The sequence below is a fragment of the Poromitra crassiceps genome, assembly GCF_964638095.1.
Source record: "Poromitra crassiceps genome assembly, chromosome: 2".
NCBI classification, from domain to species: Eukaryota; Metazoa; Chordata; class Actinopteri; order Beryciformes; family Melamphaidae; genus Poromitra; species Poromitra crassiceps.
The window spans coordinates 31,618,435-31,634,326 of record NC_139624.1 but is presented as its reverse complement, the minus strand read 5'-3'; the positions used below and the strand labels follow the sequence as shown (position 1 = coordinate 31,634,326).

Genomic DNA, 15,892 nt, shown 5'->3' with positions numbered 1-15,892 from the left:
TTAGGTAATTAATTTTACTTTGCTTGGGTGCAATTGAACATGCACCTTGGGTTGGACTTTCCACAACAATTAATTTGTTTTACCTTTCCTGTTGACCAACTGCTCTCTTTCGGTTATCGTCTATCAAGGAAGGTTTAAAAATTGAATGGAGAAATGTGTGGCTCTGTTCCTGACTCGAGCTGAAACTGAGCTTTGGCAGAGGGGCGGAGTGCACAGCTGCAGGGGAAAGGTGTTACAACACAAGACAAAACGATCGCATGCTGAGTGTCAATAAATAGTGATGTGTTTATTGCACATGTTCATATCGTGATGACGATGAAAATGCGATTCATCTTGCAGCCCTACTGAACACCACACAGCCCTGACATTGGACAATACTGAACACCACACAGCCCAGATTACTACTGTAGTTTGAAGTACTAACTGATACCTTTTTTAAATTGAGTACTATAGATTGTGACCATTGTTTGTGGACAGAGGACAAAAAAGAAAAAGAACAAATCCAAGTACAGTCTGTTTTTCCATCAATATAACATATTTCTATGTTGGAAAAAGACAGAAAATCAAGTCTTGCTTTAATTTCTGTCACTTTCCAATGAGTTTCCTGTTTATGGATATTAGCATCAGGAAGTTCACTGATAGTGATACCCTGTTTTATCCTGGTATCTGATAGCAGTGTTGGTATCAGTGCAACCCTAGCTCAAAGATGATCTTGGGGCTAATGCAGGAACATTTTTTGGGAATCCCATACAGTACCAGTTCAATTAGCTTTGGAATAGCATTTCTCTTGCATACTGTTCTGAATTGTTAGTACACTAGGCATCTCGCGTGCTCGATTCCTACGCTTGCCTGCTGCGCGGGCTAGCCAGTCCTGCAGCTTGCCGAGCTGGTCCTGCAGCTCGCATATGCAGCTCGGCCGCTGCGTGGCTCAGCTGCCCTATTGGCGCGTGCACAATGTCTCCCCTCTCTCTCCCTCAGTCTCTCTCCTCTCTCTCTCTGTCTCCCTCTGTCTCTCCCTCAGTCTCTCTCCCCCTCTCTCTCTCTCTGTCTCTCTCCCTCAGACTCTCTCCCCCTCTCCCTCAGTCTCTTGTGAGCCTCAGACTGATGACATAATCACTGATGACATCACTGATGACATCATCACTGATGACATCATCACTGATGACATCACTGATGCCTTAGGGCAATTAGGCAATTAATCTGCCCTAATTAAAAAATCAGGCTCCGTCAGGTCACCCGCATGGGTGCTCTTTACACCCCCTGAAAGTTTCAGCCCGATCGCAAGTAAAATGGCATAGCTGTGGCCGGACAAAATTCTTGAAACAAATATAATATATACATAGATAGATGATAATGCCTGAGCTGTATTTTTTTTTTTAGAAATCTTTGATATTTTACAAATTCCAAATATTACATTACTTAATAGCCAAGGGATAGTTACATCAGATCCTGTCTATTGGTATGTGTGTGTAATTTACTCTAGTCCAGAGGTTCTCAAATGTTTTTCAGCCAAGGACCCCTTACAAGATAGAAAATATACCGGGGACCCCCTCATTCTGATTTGTGATTTTGGGCTAAGCTTAATTGTTTCCACGGTAATGTGCTTGACTTTTAAATTGATAGGTTTGTTAGATTAGAATGTAATCCATAAACCATTTTAGATTTAAAACATACAATATTTCCGTTGAACTATGAAGCTTTTGCACACACAAAAAAAAAAAAAAATTCCTGAAAACTTTTCACGGACCCCCTGGCAAAGTGCCATGGAGCCCTGGGGGTCCCCGGACCCCCATTTGAGAACCACTGCTCTAGTCAACCACCAGGTTTCTAATTCCTGAAGTTGTACTGTGGTTTTTCTCTTGACTGACTGTGGGTTCCTCCTCTCCAAAACTCCCCGTCCCCCAGATGATTGTAACAGACATCTACAACCACCGCTTCCACCGAATCTTCGCCACCAACGAGAACCTGAGCAGCATCATGGAGAGAGATGACATCTATGTGTGAGTGTGACATATTAGGCATATTATTTTCACTTTGATCAGAGCTGACTGAAGTGTAAAGTATAGCACAGTTGTATTATTTTCACTTTGATCAGAGCTGACTGAAGTATAAAGCATAGCACAGTTGGAAGATGGAACCTGAATTGGCGAAGTACAATTGGGGAGAAAATGGGATAAAATCTAAAAAATAATAAAAAAATAAAAGAAAAAAATAAGTACTGTTAAGAAGCTGTGAACTATTCGGTGCAATTCTAAAATGTTGAGAGTACAGACTTCAATCTAGATTCTTTTAATTGTATGAAATAGAAATGACAAAGTAAAGTGCACAAACCACTTTAAGCCTGATTACGCTTCTTTTCCGTTCACTGTGAATTGCTCCACATTTGGCCACTTTACATCAGTCCAGTTTCTGTTGCTGGAATAGATGTGATTTTAAATGTTTGCAAAGTACAATACTTAAGTCGGGGCTCCAGAATGCAGCCATTTGGGTGCATTTCTCCACCTTAAAATCTGCCAGTACGCCTAAATATTTTCATTGGTCGCACCGGTGATACCACAGTTGGTGATAGTCACTTAACAGACATTTATTTACATGAAAATCTTTGAGAGTATCACTTTATGAAATTACCAATATGTACAGTATACAAAATGACAAAGAAGGTAACACTTAAAATGTATTATTGCTGCACCAAAAGGCGTGGTGAAAAATCTGGGTGCACCTAAATTATGTGCTGGTGCACCTAAGTTAAAAAGTTGGGCGCGCCAGTGCAACCAATGTAAGCAGTTAGTCTGGAGCCCTGTTAAGTAAACATGTACTTAAATAACTCACTTAAAAAAAAAGTACTGAAGTACAAGCGAAAAGCTGCTCAATTACAGTAACGTGAGTAAATCTGTAATCCCACCCTTGTGAGAAAGTACATTAACATACAATAATTTACATGGCAGCTTACCCAGATCGACCGTTCTTGTTTCCTTGCAGGTTCGAGGTGGCGGTGAACCGACTGGAGGACACGGACCACGTGGTGATCCCGGTGCACCTAAGGGAGAAGTACAAGCAGTCGGGTTACAACCACACCAGCACGCCGCTGTTCGGACAGCCCTTCCTCATCACCGTCCCCAGAACGCTCAGTGAAGACAAGCTCTACAACATGCTGCTCCTACGCCTCTGGTAGGTTGATCTCACCCAGCACTGCATCACATTCACTGTGGGAAGCTGCCACCACAGACTTCGGCAGGTGACCAACCATCACTTGAAGGTTCCATTTTAAATATTGAATTTGGCTTGTAAAGGAGTGAAAGTGACTGGTAAGCTTTTGAATCCAACTCTAGATAGACTTTTTCTTATGGCTTCATTAAGGCATGTGATTAAGAGTAGATTAAATTTAAAAAACAAAAATTTGTGTTCACATTCGTTTGGTCCAGTGACTGAAGAGTCCTTTTTTTTAACTAGCAGCTTCGTCAATAGATTGTAGAACATTAACTCATTGAGTGCCATGGACGAACATGTTCGTCATTTCGTTTAGTAACGTAGAGTGCCAAGGACGAACATGTTCGTCAATTGCGTTTTTTGACCTGGGGATGTCGATCTAAGCCTCTTACATCGCCTCTTACAATATGGGAGCTATTGAATGTGTCTAACCTATTTTACAGAACCCTTAGGTGGCGACAGTGCTCTCCAGATTAGACAAAGGCCAGGAGAAAAGAGAGAAGAAGTCATGAGGAAACGGAAATCGCATCGATATGCTTGAAGCATAACGTTAGCTGTGCCTGTGAACAGCAGTCATCTGCTGCCACAATTGAGCCCCATCCGTGTCCGCTGCGATAGTCCATCCATATGATTTAGTTGCCGACACGGCGACACCAGCGTCTTTCTGAAAAGTTACATTATTCTCAGCTGGGAGCCGGGGACACGCTGTAAAAAAGCGGGGGGATGCAGCGGACTTTTCAGTGCAGATCAAACTCAGAGCAAACCGCAGCAGAGACACTCCTCCCACCACGGAGGAGGAGGAGGAGGGGGTGGGGCACGCAGGGCACTACAGCATACAACCATTGACAGTACACACACACCCAGGCAGCAGCAGGCTCGATGCATAGAGAGCAAACAAGCTAGAATAGGCTATCTGATGCCCACCAGCAGTAAATCAAGACCAGCAAGAAGGTGTAGGGTCTGCGCACGCAGGGGCCAGCGCTGCTGGTTGCAGCTAAAACATATTACAAAATTCCTTTGTTTTCACTCTTTTATTGAAGGAAATTATTTTTGAGGTGTCATTATATCAGAAAATATTAGCTTCAGAGTCAATGATGTGCTTGAAATGTTTAATTTCACAAAAGGCTCATTATCTCAGCTTCTAGAAAAAAATTGCTGTTTTTGGCTAAATCAAGCTATCTTCTCTGGCTCATAACTAAAGAACGGAAAATGGGATCAATAAACTTTTTTTTGCAGATGATAGAAGAGAGTCTCCTCGTTCTTTGTGCGTGTTCGGTGTTTACATAGTAATATCACACAATATTCTGTGGGCCTCGAGAAATCACTGAAAACGCTCTGAAACTCTGGCACTGGGAGCGTCCGTTCTCCAAAAGTGGCTGGCACTCAATGAGTTAAGCATGAAAAAAAAGAAGAAGCTGTTTGCCAACTGTATTCACTTTATGTTGCCCCGCCCACTTTTTCTCTTCCTTGTCAGACGCAATTGTATTAGTTCTTCCGGTTCAGCGTTAGCCGGCCGGTTGCATTGTAAACATCGATAAACTGTAGACTATGAATGAAGTTTGGAAACATTCAGCAGCTACACTGCGGCGAGTGTGGCCAACTTCAGTTACATGCTCATAGCGTTACTGCTGCGAGGAGCCGATGACTATGCCGCCCGGGTGGTCGGCATAACGTTAGTTACAATTAAGCACATCAACAGTGTTTTCTCACTGCCAGCTGACAGATAATATCTAGTCCGACCGGTCACAGCCAGCACTCGTCACTGCTCGTTACATTTTTTTAAATAGGCGATATTCTGATAAACTGGTCACATATTTGGATGTTACGTTCTCATCCGAAAAAATATTAAAGCTTTATTTAAAAAAAATGCTTGAAAACAGCTTTTTGGCAAGTCTAAAAATGATAAAGGTAGGAGTAACGATTAGAAAATGACATATGCAGAAGCCTCCTGATATGGGCAAATGATAAGAAAGGTGAATAATTATAGTAACAAGAAGAGCAAAGAGACATTTTTGAGTGCTGTCAATGGTGCATCCACTCACTGTTCGGAAAATCAGGACTATGCACACAAAGGCTTTCAGTTGTAAAAATGTTAATTATATATTGCAGTGCCCCGGTGCAAAGCAGTTGCAGTAAATGAGAATGAGCTTGTGTTTTTTAGCCGGTTTGTGCGCTCCGCTGTGGAGGAAGACGAGGAGGACTGTGAGGAGACGCAGACAACCAAGCAACACGCTGTCAATGGCAATGCCACCAATGGACTGCTGGAGGAGGGGTCACCTAGTGAGTACACACACACGCACGCACGCACGCACACACACACACACACACACACACACACACACACACACACACACACACACACAGAGCTCACTTTAAACGGAGGCGGCATGAAATTAAAACAAGTGCAGATTTGCAATGGCTGCGACCACATTGTGTGCATTTCAAAATGCACGATGGCAGTGGCAGTCAACGTCACACACAGTCAACGTCTGCATGCTGACAAGCTTCTTTAGCAACATACATTTTGTCAGCAAACATCTGTTAAACATAACCAACTGCAAAGTAAAGTTTTCCTGTAAATGTTGTTGTATGGATACTAGTGTTTTGTATTTTATGATCTAGCGGTATGAAAATAAATAATATAGGCTGCATTTCTACATAGCGCTTTTATCCAAAGCTCTTTTTACAATGTGCCTACATTCACCCATTCATACTAGGGATGTAACGCTAACCGGTTTTAATGATAACCGTGATAAAATTCCTTACGATAACGTACCATTTCAAATTTTCATTATCATTAAAACCATGGTACCGTGATTACAGTGCTTTGAAAAACATGGTAAATACTGTCCATCATCAACCAAAGTTGGCAACAGTCTCCCAGATGCAAACGTGCAGCCTTGGAGAAATGATTTCAGTGAGTGTATCAATCCTTTTTGGGTCTGAGTTCTCAATATAAAACATTGTAAAATGATTTCAGTGAGTCTCTCAGTACTTTTTCAACATTTTCAGCAATTTTTTATGAATACCGTGATAATTTTCGTCACGATAATCGTGATGTGAAATTTTCATACCGTTACATCTCTAATTCATACACACATTCACACACCGATGGTGGCAAGCTGCCATGCAGGGTGCTGACACAGACATCGGGAGCAATTTTGGGGTTCAGTGTCTTGCCCAAGGACACTTCTACATGCGGACTGGAGGAGCCGGGGATTGAACCATCGACCTTCTGATTAGTGGACGACCTGCTCTACCTCCTGAGCCACAGCCGCCCCTGATAATAAATATATACATAAATATTTCATTGTCTGTTATTTGTCATATTTCTGTAAAAGCGCTAATTCTTCTCCATGTCCTCTTCCAGGCGAGATGGAGACTGACGATCAGGACGACGAGTCCAGTCAGGATCAGGAGCTGCCCTCTGAGAACGACAACAGCCAATCGGAGGACTCGGTGGGCGGGGACAACGAACTGGAGAATGGTGTGGTTGTTCCGGAGAACTCCACCAAAGGCCAGCAGACGGCTGGGCACAACAAAAAGAGACTTTTTACATTCCAGTTCAACAACATGGGCAAGACGGACTTCTCCCTCATCAAGGAGGACACGAGGCAGATCCGCTTCGACGATGGACACCTCCGACTCAGCGGTAGGCGCTGGGGCTGAAGCTAGGGTTGGGCGGGAGTACTCATTTACACGAGTACTCCTTCATGACGTCAGTACTCGAGGAATGGTTCAGGTCTCCGGGTTCTCATATTTTTTCTTAGAAGTGAGTCCAAACGATTGATTATAAAAACAATAGTTGGCGACTAATCGTTGCAGCTCTAAAACAAATCCTCAAATTCACCATTCAATATCCCCCAAACATAGATGATCCATAAAGCAAAAGTGCTATCATTTTGTCAACAAGGAGTTAAATTATTTCCTATTCTATAAGTTGTGTAATTTGTTTTAATTTTGTGCTTTTATTCAGTAGAAGTAGGCATTGCATATTTCAACAGGTGGATATCTCATTTTGGAACTAAATAATGTTAATCAACTGAATGGGTCGATACAGACAGTCGGACACATTAATGGATAATGAATGACTCCATAATTTAATGAAAGCACGGACAAATACACCAAATGTACGCTCATGAGGTGAGTCCAGGTAAAAGCCATTTTCCCTTATTGATTTTTCCTTATTAAATCTAGACCAATGACAAAGAGGAGATGTAGATCAAGAAGCAGATGAGATAGAGAAGGATTTTTAAGATAAATGGGTGGAATAATCAACAGAACTATAAAGGGATGGACAGTAAATTACATGAGAATTAGTGAAGGTGTTAACAGAATGAAGGAAATGGCAGAAACCTCCTGATTTGTTGATTTACACTGTCTTGTTTCCACAGACCGCTCCTATCTGTCCCTGGACTGGGAGCCAGAGTTCAAGAAGAAATACTTTGATGAGACCGTCACTGAGGTAAAGCCAATAGTGCAGTGATTCCCAAACTGTGAGCCCACTAGTGGGCTGGCGAGGTACTGCAGGTGGGACACGAGTGGTCTGCCAGCACTCCCGATTTTTGTGGGCAATCAAATGGCTGTAGCAGGGTCATTTGTAAAGCTACAGGGGAGATCCTGTTATCAGAAGAAACTAGAGGCCTAAGACATCCATTGGTACCAAGCATAATAAGCTAGCTTGTGGGGAAGGGGGCTAAATAAAGCTCCAAACATAGGTTACATTTTGGCAAGGGAAAACTATTTCAAAGTGGTCCCTTGACCTCTTAGCTCAATTTATCTGAATGAAAATTGGTTCTATGGGTTCCCACCAGTCTCCGTTTCAAAAGTAGGCCTGTGCACATCCCACCTTCATCCAGGTGCAGGGCAAAAGGCGTGATATTCAGTAGGAGAGAATGAATGTCCGCACACCGTTGATTGATTGCCTGAAGAAGACCCGTGTGGGGTCGAAACGTTGCGCTATTTCAATTATTAAATTATGGGAGCTTAACCGGTGTGCGGACATTCATTCTCTCCTACTTCCCACCAGTCTCCCCATTACAGATAAGGTAGCATGTTTCACAGCCTAGCATTAATAGCTGCTTGTGGATTGATTTCTTCTGTTGTTGCTCATCAAATGTATTTTCTCAACAAAGGTGTTATGCATGCAAAATGATACTTCTGATGAGTAAGGGGGGAGAAAATGTTGGCAATCTGCTTTTGGCTATTTTGTCAAAAAGTTTTTGTATGTGGATGGATTATTAATTCCATATGGGTCGGTCTGTATTTTTGTCTAACTGTGTGTGTGTGTGTGTGTGTGTGTGTGTGTGTGTGTGTGTAGGACTTTGACAAGCACGAGAGCATGGAGTACAAGCCTCAGAAGAAGGCCTTCTTCAAACTGAAGGACTGCATCGAGCTGTTCACCACTAAGGAGAAGCTGGGGGCAGAGGACCCATGGTGAGAAATACTAACTGTATGGTTGAAAGAACATACATTTTCTTTCAAAAACTTGTTGGCTGGTAAAAGTAGTAGTAGTAATTGGTGAATTTTGGGACAACGGATTTTCCTTTACACTGAGTAGAAATACAGGACAGATACAGGACCCCCAAAACACTCACCAGCCAGTTGAGGAATACCTTCTTTCCACAGGCCATAAGACTCCTCAACAAGTAACACTCTCACACATGCGCGCACACGCACACACACACACACACACACACACACACACACACACATGCGCGCACACACACACACACACACACACACACACACACACACACACACACACACACACACACACTATGAAATATGACTGACTGATTGTAATATTGACTAAGTGTAATTAATACATGATGCATAAAAATATGACATCCCACACCTTTCACTTCATTGCACCTTGCACTGCCTTTGCTAGTGTTCTCATTGTTGTTTTTCTCTTTTCAAATGGACAGTATATTATTATTGCTTATTATTGCTTATTGTGGTTTTTCTCCTTTCAAATTTATATTATTACTGTACTAGCAATGTACCTGGCGCTGCACAGGTTAAATAGGCACAAAGCAAAGCAAAGCTTGGCCGGAAATGATGGTGGTGTCCACTGTCCAGATGGTTTCCAGGAGTACACAACCTGCCTATGACCGTCCCTGGGTCATAACCCACCACCATGCAAATGTTCAGCCCAACCCGACCTGGGGTGTGGGCATAAGGTGGTTTCCAGGATTTTCCAGGACCTTCCTGGTGGTTCCAGGACTTGATGACGTGCCCATGACCTTCCCCGGATCATAACCCACCGCCATGCACATTTTCAGCCCAATCCGACCTGCGGTGTGGGCGTGCATAGAAGACAGACATACATACTGGACACACAGACAGACATACCGACAACTTCAACTTTATTATGTAGATTCCTCTGTGTGGATTTGCTATCTTATGCTATGTTTCATACTTGTCACATGTTGCTTTGCTATATTTCTTTCCCGCGGAGCCTCCTAACCAAAGACTTTCACATGAATGTACTTGTGCAACCGGAGTAACAATCAACATATTGAATCTTTTTTTTTCCGGAACAACATACGAACAAGACAAACAGGCTCAGACACAGGAAAACAAAAGAGAGAAAAAACAAACAAACAAACAAAAAAAACACATTATCAACATTCAGTGTGACGTTGTGCTACCAGTCGTGTAAGGTGCTTATATGCTTATAAGTATTGTGCCCAGGATCCCACACAGGGGATCCATGGGGAACCAGTCTGGCGAATCACCCGTAGCCACCAACCTCAACGAGGTACGTTAGAAACGGGTCCCAGATGGCAGAGAATTTCTTAAGTGAGTCAGTCCTCAGGAACCTAAGGCCCAATCCAAATTCTTTTCTTAACCCTCAATCTTAACCCTCAAGCTCAACCCTCAATCTTAGTAGCCCTCAAAACTAAGTGTTAAGGGCTATCTTGCGACTTTAAAATGGGACAGCCCTTAAAGGCAGATACGTCTTCAGACTGTGGGGAGCAGCAATATGCCAAAACTCCGTCCAGTCTGTCAATTCAAAAGGAGACGAAAAAAGCATCCTTACAAATATTTCCTTGATAATATAGATGTAGAAATTACGATAACCATTGTATTATCTTAGTTTAAATGTCATTTTATGGATTTCCGTTTTGAATTTGTTGTTGCTAACTATCGATAGTCAGTAGCCGTGCTGGTCAAGCCATATTATTATTATTATATTATAACATTGTTAACGTTGTTACGAAATGCCATAATTCTCGGTGGTAATGTCGTTGTTGAGTTGTTTTGATCAAGATACAGCCTACGTGTAATGCAACGCACCACAAAACAAGTGGGGGCTAGAATGACCGTGCTTTCCGACGTGAGGGCTGGCTTGACTGCAGTTAAACACTGCAGTCAAGCCAGCCCTCACGTCGGAAAGCACGGTCATTCTAGCCCCCACTCGTTAGCAACAACAATTGTTGTTAGGATTCCAAAACGGAAATCCATAAAATGACATTAAACTAAGCTAATACAATGGTTATCATAATTTTTACATCTCTATTAACAAGGAAATACTTAACTTTGTAGGGCTACTTTTTTCCTCCTTTCGCCGCCATCTTCCATCTGAATGGATCTAGCTGATGACACGCAAGGGATTCTGGGATCGCACTCACCGCCAAGGGTGGTCGTGGAAAATCTTAAAACTGAGGGCCGTAGAGCCCTCAAACTCGACCCTTAACTTAACAAAGTGAGAATCGGGACAGCACTAGCACTTCGCGGGAGTGCACATTTTTGAGACTGAGGGTTAAGATTGAGGGTTAAGATAGGAATTGGGATTGGGCCTAAGTCTCTCCATCCGTATAACAGAAGTCTTATCCGTCAGCCACAGTTTAAAAGAGGGTGAAGAGGGGGACTTCATTCCTTCAGGATTAGTTTCTTGGCAACAGTTGTCCCTTGTGTCAAAGACTGTTGCACAGCTGTAGGGAAGTTCAGAGAAGACTCTGAGCAGCCAAAGAACATCTTGAATCTTGAAATCACAAGATACTTGAAGTAACGTAAAAAAAAGCAACTTTTTGCAGCCATTGACAAGACTGTTGATGCAGCAATAACTTCCTGAGGTTATCCTCGCTTTGCTGCTCATCACACCAAATACGTGCAGTATGTGCTTTTGTGTTTTTGTCTACAGTCCCATAGGTTAATGTGTGTGTGTTCAATCTCCCAGGTACTGTCCAAACTGTAAACAGCACCAACAGGCCACTAAGAAGCTGGACCTGTGGTCTCTGCCGCCGGTGCTGGTGGTCCATCTGAAACGCTTCTCCTATAGCCGCTACATGAGGGATAAGCTGGACTCACTGGTCGACTTCCCACTCAGGTACACACGCACACACACACACACACACACACACACACACACACTCATAGACGCTGGTCGTTTCCCTGATGATGATGTGATGTTGTTACATGCCGAACACACTCACATATACACACCTCACTCACTTGTGTGTGGGTGTGTCTCCTGCAGAGATCTGGACATGTCGGAGTTCTTGATCAACCCTAACGCCGGGCCGTGTCACTACGACCTCATTGCTGTGTCCAACCACTACGGCGGGATGGGTGGAGGCCACTGTAAGACTCTGCACACAGCATAACATTAAACACATGCTGCAGTGTTTCCCCTACAATTGTACGAGGATCCCCAGAAAGGAAAAAGAAGAAGAACAAAAATCTATGGCATATTACAATACACCAAAACGTATATTGGTGATGGCAGTAATATCTATCACAGCACTAAATTACGCCAAATATACCATTCAAATCAATAAGCATTTGCTTTTGGGAGCCTGTGAGTTTGCATCCCTGTAATATTTTGCCATAAATTACACAGCTTATTTATTACGCAATAAATGCATTTTAGTCATCCTCTCCTTGTGAGCACCTTGTTTTAAGTCTTGAATATACCGAGCGAACCAAACTTTGTAAGCAAATATAAATTGCAGACTGCCTGCTGCTGCTGCGCCATCTGACCGAAGCAGACCACACCAATATGCCATCCCGCGGTGTGCTGCCTCGGTTTAGGCTTTGTTTTGGGTGGGTACCACCAGGCCTGAAAAAACACTGCAGGACCTCCTTTCTACTGGTTTACCACTCCTGTACTCACAATCTCTTATTGGCACTGGCACCGTTTTTAAATGTTTCTCTATTATTTAATGTGAATCCCAGAAACGTTTCACATAATGGTTGTTGTGGGGTTAGGGGATGTTCCAGGAGTTCAGCATTTGTGCTTTAAAGATAGATAGATAGATAGATAGATAGATAGATAGATAGATAGATAGATAGATGTATAGATGTAGAGATATAGAAGCTGTTTAACACTGTAGAATTGTCTTCTCATCTTGTGATCATCAGACACCGCTTACGCAAAGAACAAAGACGATGACAAGTGGTACAACTTCGACGACAGCAGCGTGTCTCCTGCCAATGAAGATCAAATAGTGGTAAGTGTCCCTGTTTCCTAACTTCAAGTGGTACCTAAAACCAGGCAGCATATACATGTCCAGTCATGCCTCAAGACCATTGAGATATAATATGAATGGAGGGAGTGTCCCTATTTCCTCCCTGTATGCTCTATTGAAGCCAAAATCCTGCCAGATCAGTGAACCAGATTCTGCACAGTAGCTCCGTTGATTTAGAACCTCTGTGGGCTCCCCGCCCCTCTGAACTTTCTTATGTAGAGCTGCTGTTTCTAGAATGCGCACAGTGCATTGTGTATTTATATACAGTCTAGCTCTGTAAATATGGAACTTAGACATGTAGGGACAGTGGTTGTTGGATGTTCACCTCAGCAAAGTGGACTGTAGACTCTAGAGCCAACATAAATTGGTCTAAAATAGTTTAGTCAACATGGCTGAGTAATTGTGTTATACTGTGTGTGTGTGTCTCCAGTCCAAAGCAGGCTATGTGCTGTTCTACCAGCGCCAAGACACCGTGAGTGGCACAGGCTACTTTGCTCTGGACCGTGAGGAAGAGGAGGAGGAAGAGGAGGAGGAGGAGGAGGAGGAGGGAGAGGAGGAGGAGAACGAGAACGAAGGAGGGGAGGAGGCGCGGCGGGAGAGAAAGAGCTCCTCCTCGGCCGCCTCCGCCCAGGGAGCCTCCGCCTCCTCGACGGAGGAGGAGGCTCCACGAGACCTCAACGAGAACCGCCGCAGGAACAACCACAATGAGGAGGAAGAAGAGGAGGAAGAGGAGGAGCAGGTGCCCAATCGAGACGTCGCCATGAAAACCAACTGAGGTGCGAAGGGGGGTAAAAAATTGACATAAACACATGGAGAGAGAGAGACTGGGATCTTTCCATCCAAAGCCATATGGACACATAGTAAGGCGGCGAGGCGGGGGCGGCTCAAACCGGGCGGGTCCACAGGCGGCGCCGCCGTGGGGCCGGCGAGCGTTCGGACCAGGGAGCCGTCGCGGTACGCCACGACAAGCAATCAGGGCCCTCTTCTGTGGTTGGATCACTGTGTGTGTGTGTGTGTGTGTGTGTGTGTGTGTGCGTGCGTGTGCATGTGTGCGCGCGCGCGCGTATATTCTGTGTGAGAGAGTGTTGCCACGTCCATTTATTATTTTGTTTTTGTTTTTCTAGATGAATCACCCCCTCAACACAAATTTCATATCCCTGAAAACATGAGAACACGTCACTGATCCATAGCAGGGATTGATTTCCAGGCTTTGCGCGCTCAGGACTTGTGGCTCACAGAATATCGGCATCGCCGTGGCACTCTGAACCTCCCTCCGCTTTTATATATATATATGCATTGCATTTTTGGCATATTGTTTTACAATTGTTATGGTTATCATTTAGGCCTTGTAAATATTTTAAACACTGAATTATATTGGGTTTTCATGTTGCGCTGAAACCTTTTTTTGAACTTGTTGCACAATCACCAACCCTCCACCCCTCATTAGTTTTTTGTATAGAATTGTATTAGTGCCAGATGTACTGCAATTGTTGTATGACTTCTTCTATCAGAGGGACTTCTCAGTTGAAAAAACAAAATGCTTTGTAAGCTGCCTTTAGTAAGTAAGTCAGTGGTGAGAGCGTCTACAGTCTAGACTCTGATGCAGAGTTGTGTTTTGTGTGGTTTTATACAATGTTGAACAGCCAAACTGTCCTAGCTTTGTATTGCTGCTGCTGCCATCTCACATCTTTAGACACATGTATTGGCATGAACCTTAGGCTTTTGAAGGTCCTGCTCTTTTCTCTCTCTCTGCTCTCCTGTTGATATTTTCACCTGCAACATCGAGCTGGTGAGGAAAGCAGGACTGAGACGTTACCCAGCTAACTTTGCCAAACAAACCACATTTTTGGTACATTATTTATTGGCGGAAAATAATTGTGAGGTTTGGTTGGCGCATTTCAGAAGTAGGTAGAGTCCAAATATACCATCACTCTGTCTTAACTCGACGTAGTGCACAGGAATTGCGATGAAAACTTTTTGGGAAGTTAGCTGGCTGACTCTTAGATCCTTCTTCACAAATCTTCAACTCTACTTTTCAGTTATAGGTGGCATTTCTAGCTTCCATGGCTCTGCATTCTTTCTGTCTCTCATTCTCGATCTCTTCCTCTCGTTCAAACTAGAGGCGCTGTGAGATTAGGAACACTGGTGATGATGTTGACATCAGATGGATCATCTCGTGTTTGGATCACCTCGGCCTTAACTCTTAATCTCCGACTAGTCGCCATTTCTTTGCACATAGAGCAGTCTTGCATGGCCCCGCCCACACAGGGCAGACACACCAACACTCGTCTTGCATGGCCCCGCCAACACAGGGCAGACACACCAACACTCGCGCAACTCGTGTGCGACACACAAAAGTCCATATTTTTGTGCTATTCTGCTTCTTACATCGTAGCCACTTCTTTGCTTGATTTTTTTGTATCCACAAGAGGGCCAGAATGTATGCTGAATGACTATTGAACAGATGTATGTGGTTGCTGCTTTTTCATTCATTATAGCCCCAGAGTTTTGTTTTTTCTTTTCTTTTATTTTGGGCTCCCTTTTTTGCTTTGGTTGAATGGGATGGGAATGGGTTCTTGGCCTTAGATAGCTGTATGAGTTCATGGGTACTGCTGTATGCGTCCCCTTCCTGAGGGAAAATGCTTCATTGTCGGTCCTGTGCTTGGAGCATGGAGGAGGAGGGCGGACAAACAGACAGGGAGGGACGGAAAACTGAAAACCGGGGTGAGTCTGCCTGAAAAGCCTTCCAGCTTTTAAAACCATGATACCATGATATTTTGTGGCACAACATTGCAGGAAATTCTCCCATCAATGTTACTCGTGCTAAAATCTGTTCGGGTTCCTATATAGATTTTCTACCTGTCATTTCCATTGTAAAGCAGCCTCACTTCACCTGTTTGTTGCCTCAGAATATTAGATGTGTGCTATGCCTTCATGAGTGTTGACTTCAATGGGCTTTAGGGTTTTCTCGGCGCTATGCTGCTTTTCGGGTGACTCGCCCCGTCCTGATTGAGTGAGATGTGATTACTATTATAGGCTTATACAATACTGTACATAAGAGTTCACTCTGTGAGTGCACATTTGATAAAGTTTATTTATTTATATGTAAGCATTTAATAATAAAAAAAAAACTATGTATTTAAGACATTGGCAAGACCCGACATGTCTGGGCTTGCAGCCGAAGTCCACACACACAGTTGAGTAGT

At 43.5% G+C, this 15,892-nt stretch overlaps 1 protein-coding gene across 1 annotated transcript in view; it reads left to right on the top strand.

The window, feature by feature from the left end:
• The window catches only part of usp15 (ubiquitin specific peptidase 15), a 49,861-nt gene extending 33,969 nt beyond the window's left edge, over positions 1 to 15,892 (top strand). Inside the window, exons 12-21 of the mRNA XM_083658017.1 lie at positions 1,906 to 2,000; positions 2,980 to 3,168; positions 5,369 to 5,487; positions 6,578 to 6,859; positions 7,602 to 7,672; positions 8,528 to 8,643; positions 11,396 to 11,545; positions 11,696 to 11,799; positions 12,580 to 12,668; positions 13,117 to 15,892. Of these exons, the coding sequence (XP_083514143.1) occupies positions 1,906 to 2,000; positions 2,980 to 3,168; positions 5,369 to 5,487; positions 6,578 to 6,859; positions 7,602 to 7,672; positions 8,528 to 8,643; positions 11,396 to 11,545; positions 11,696 to 11,799; positions 12,580 to 12,668; positions 13,117 to 13,461 (1,560 nt within the window). The 3' untranslated portion in view covers positions 13,462 to 15,892. The remainder of the gene's footprint in view (positions 1 to 1,905; positions 2,001 to 2,979; positions 3,169 to 5,368; positions 5,488 to 6,577; positions 6,860 to 7,601; positions 7,673 to 8,527; positions 8,644 to 11,395; positions 11,546 to 11,695; positions 11,800 to 12,579; positions 12,669 to 13,116) is intronic.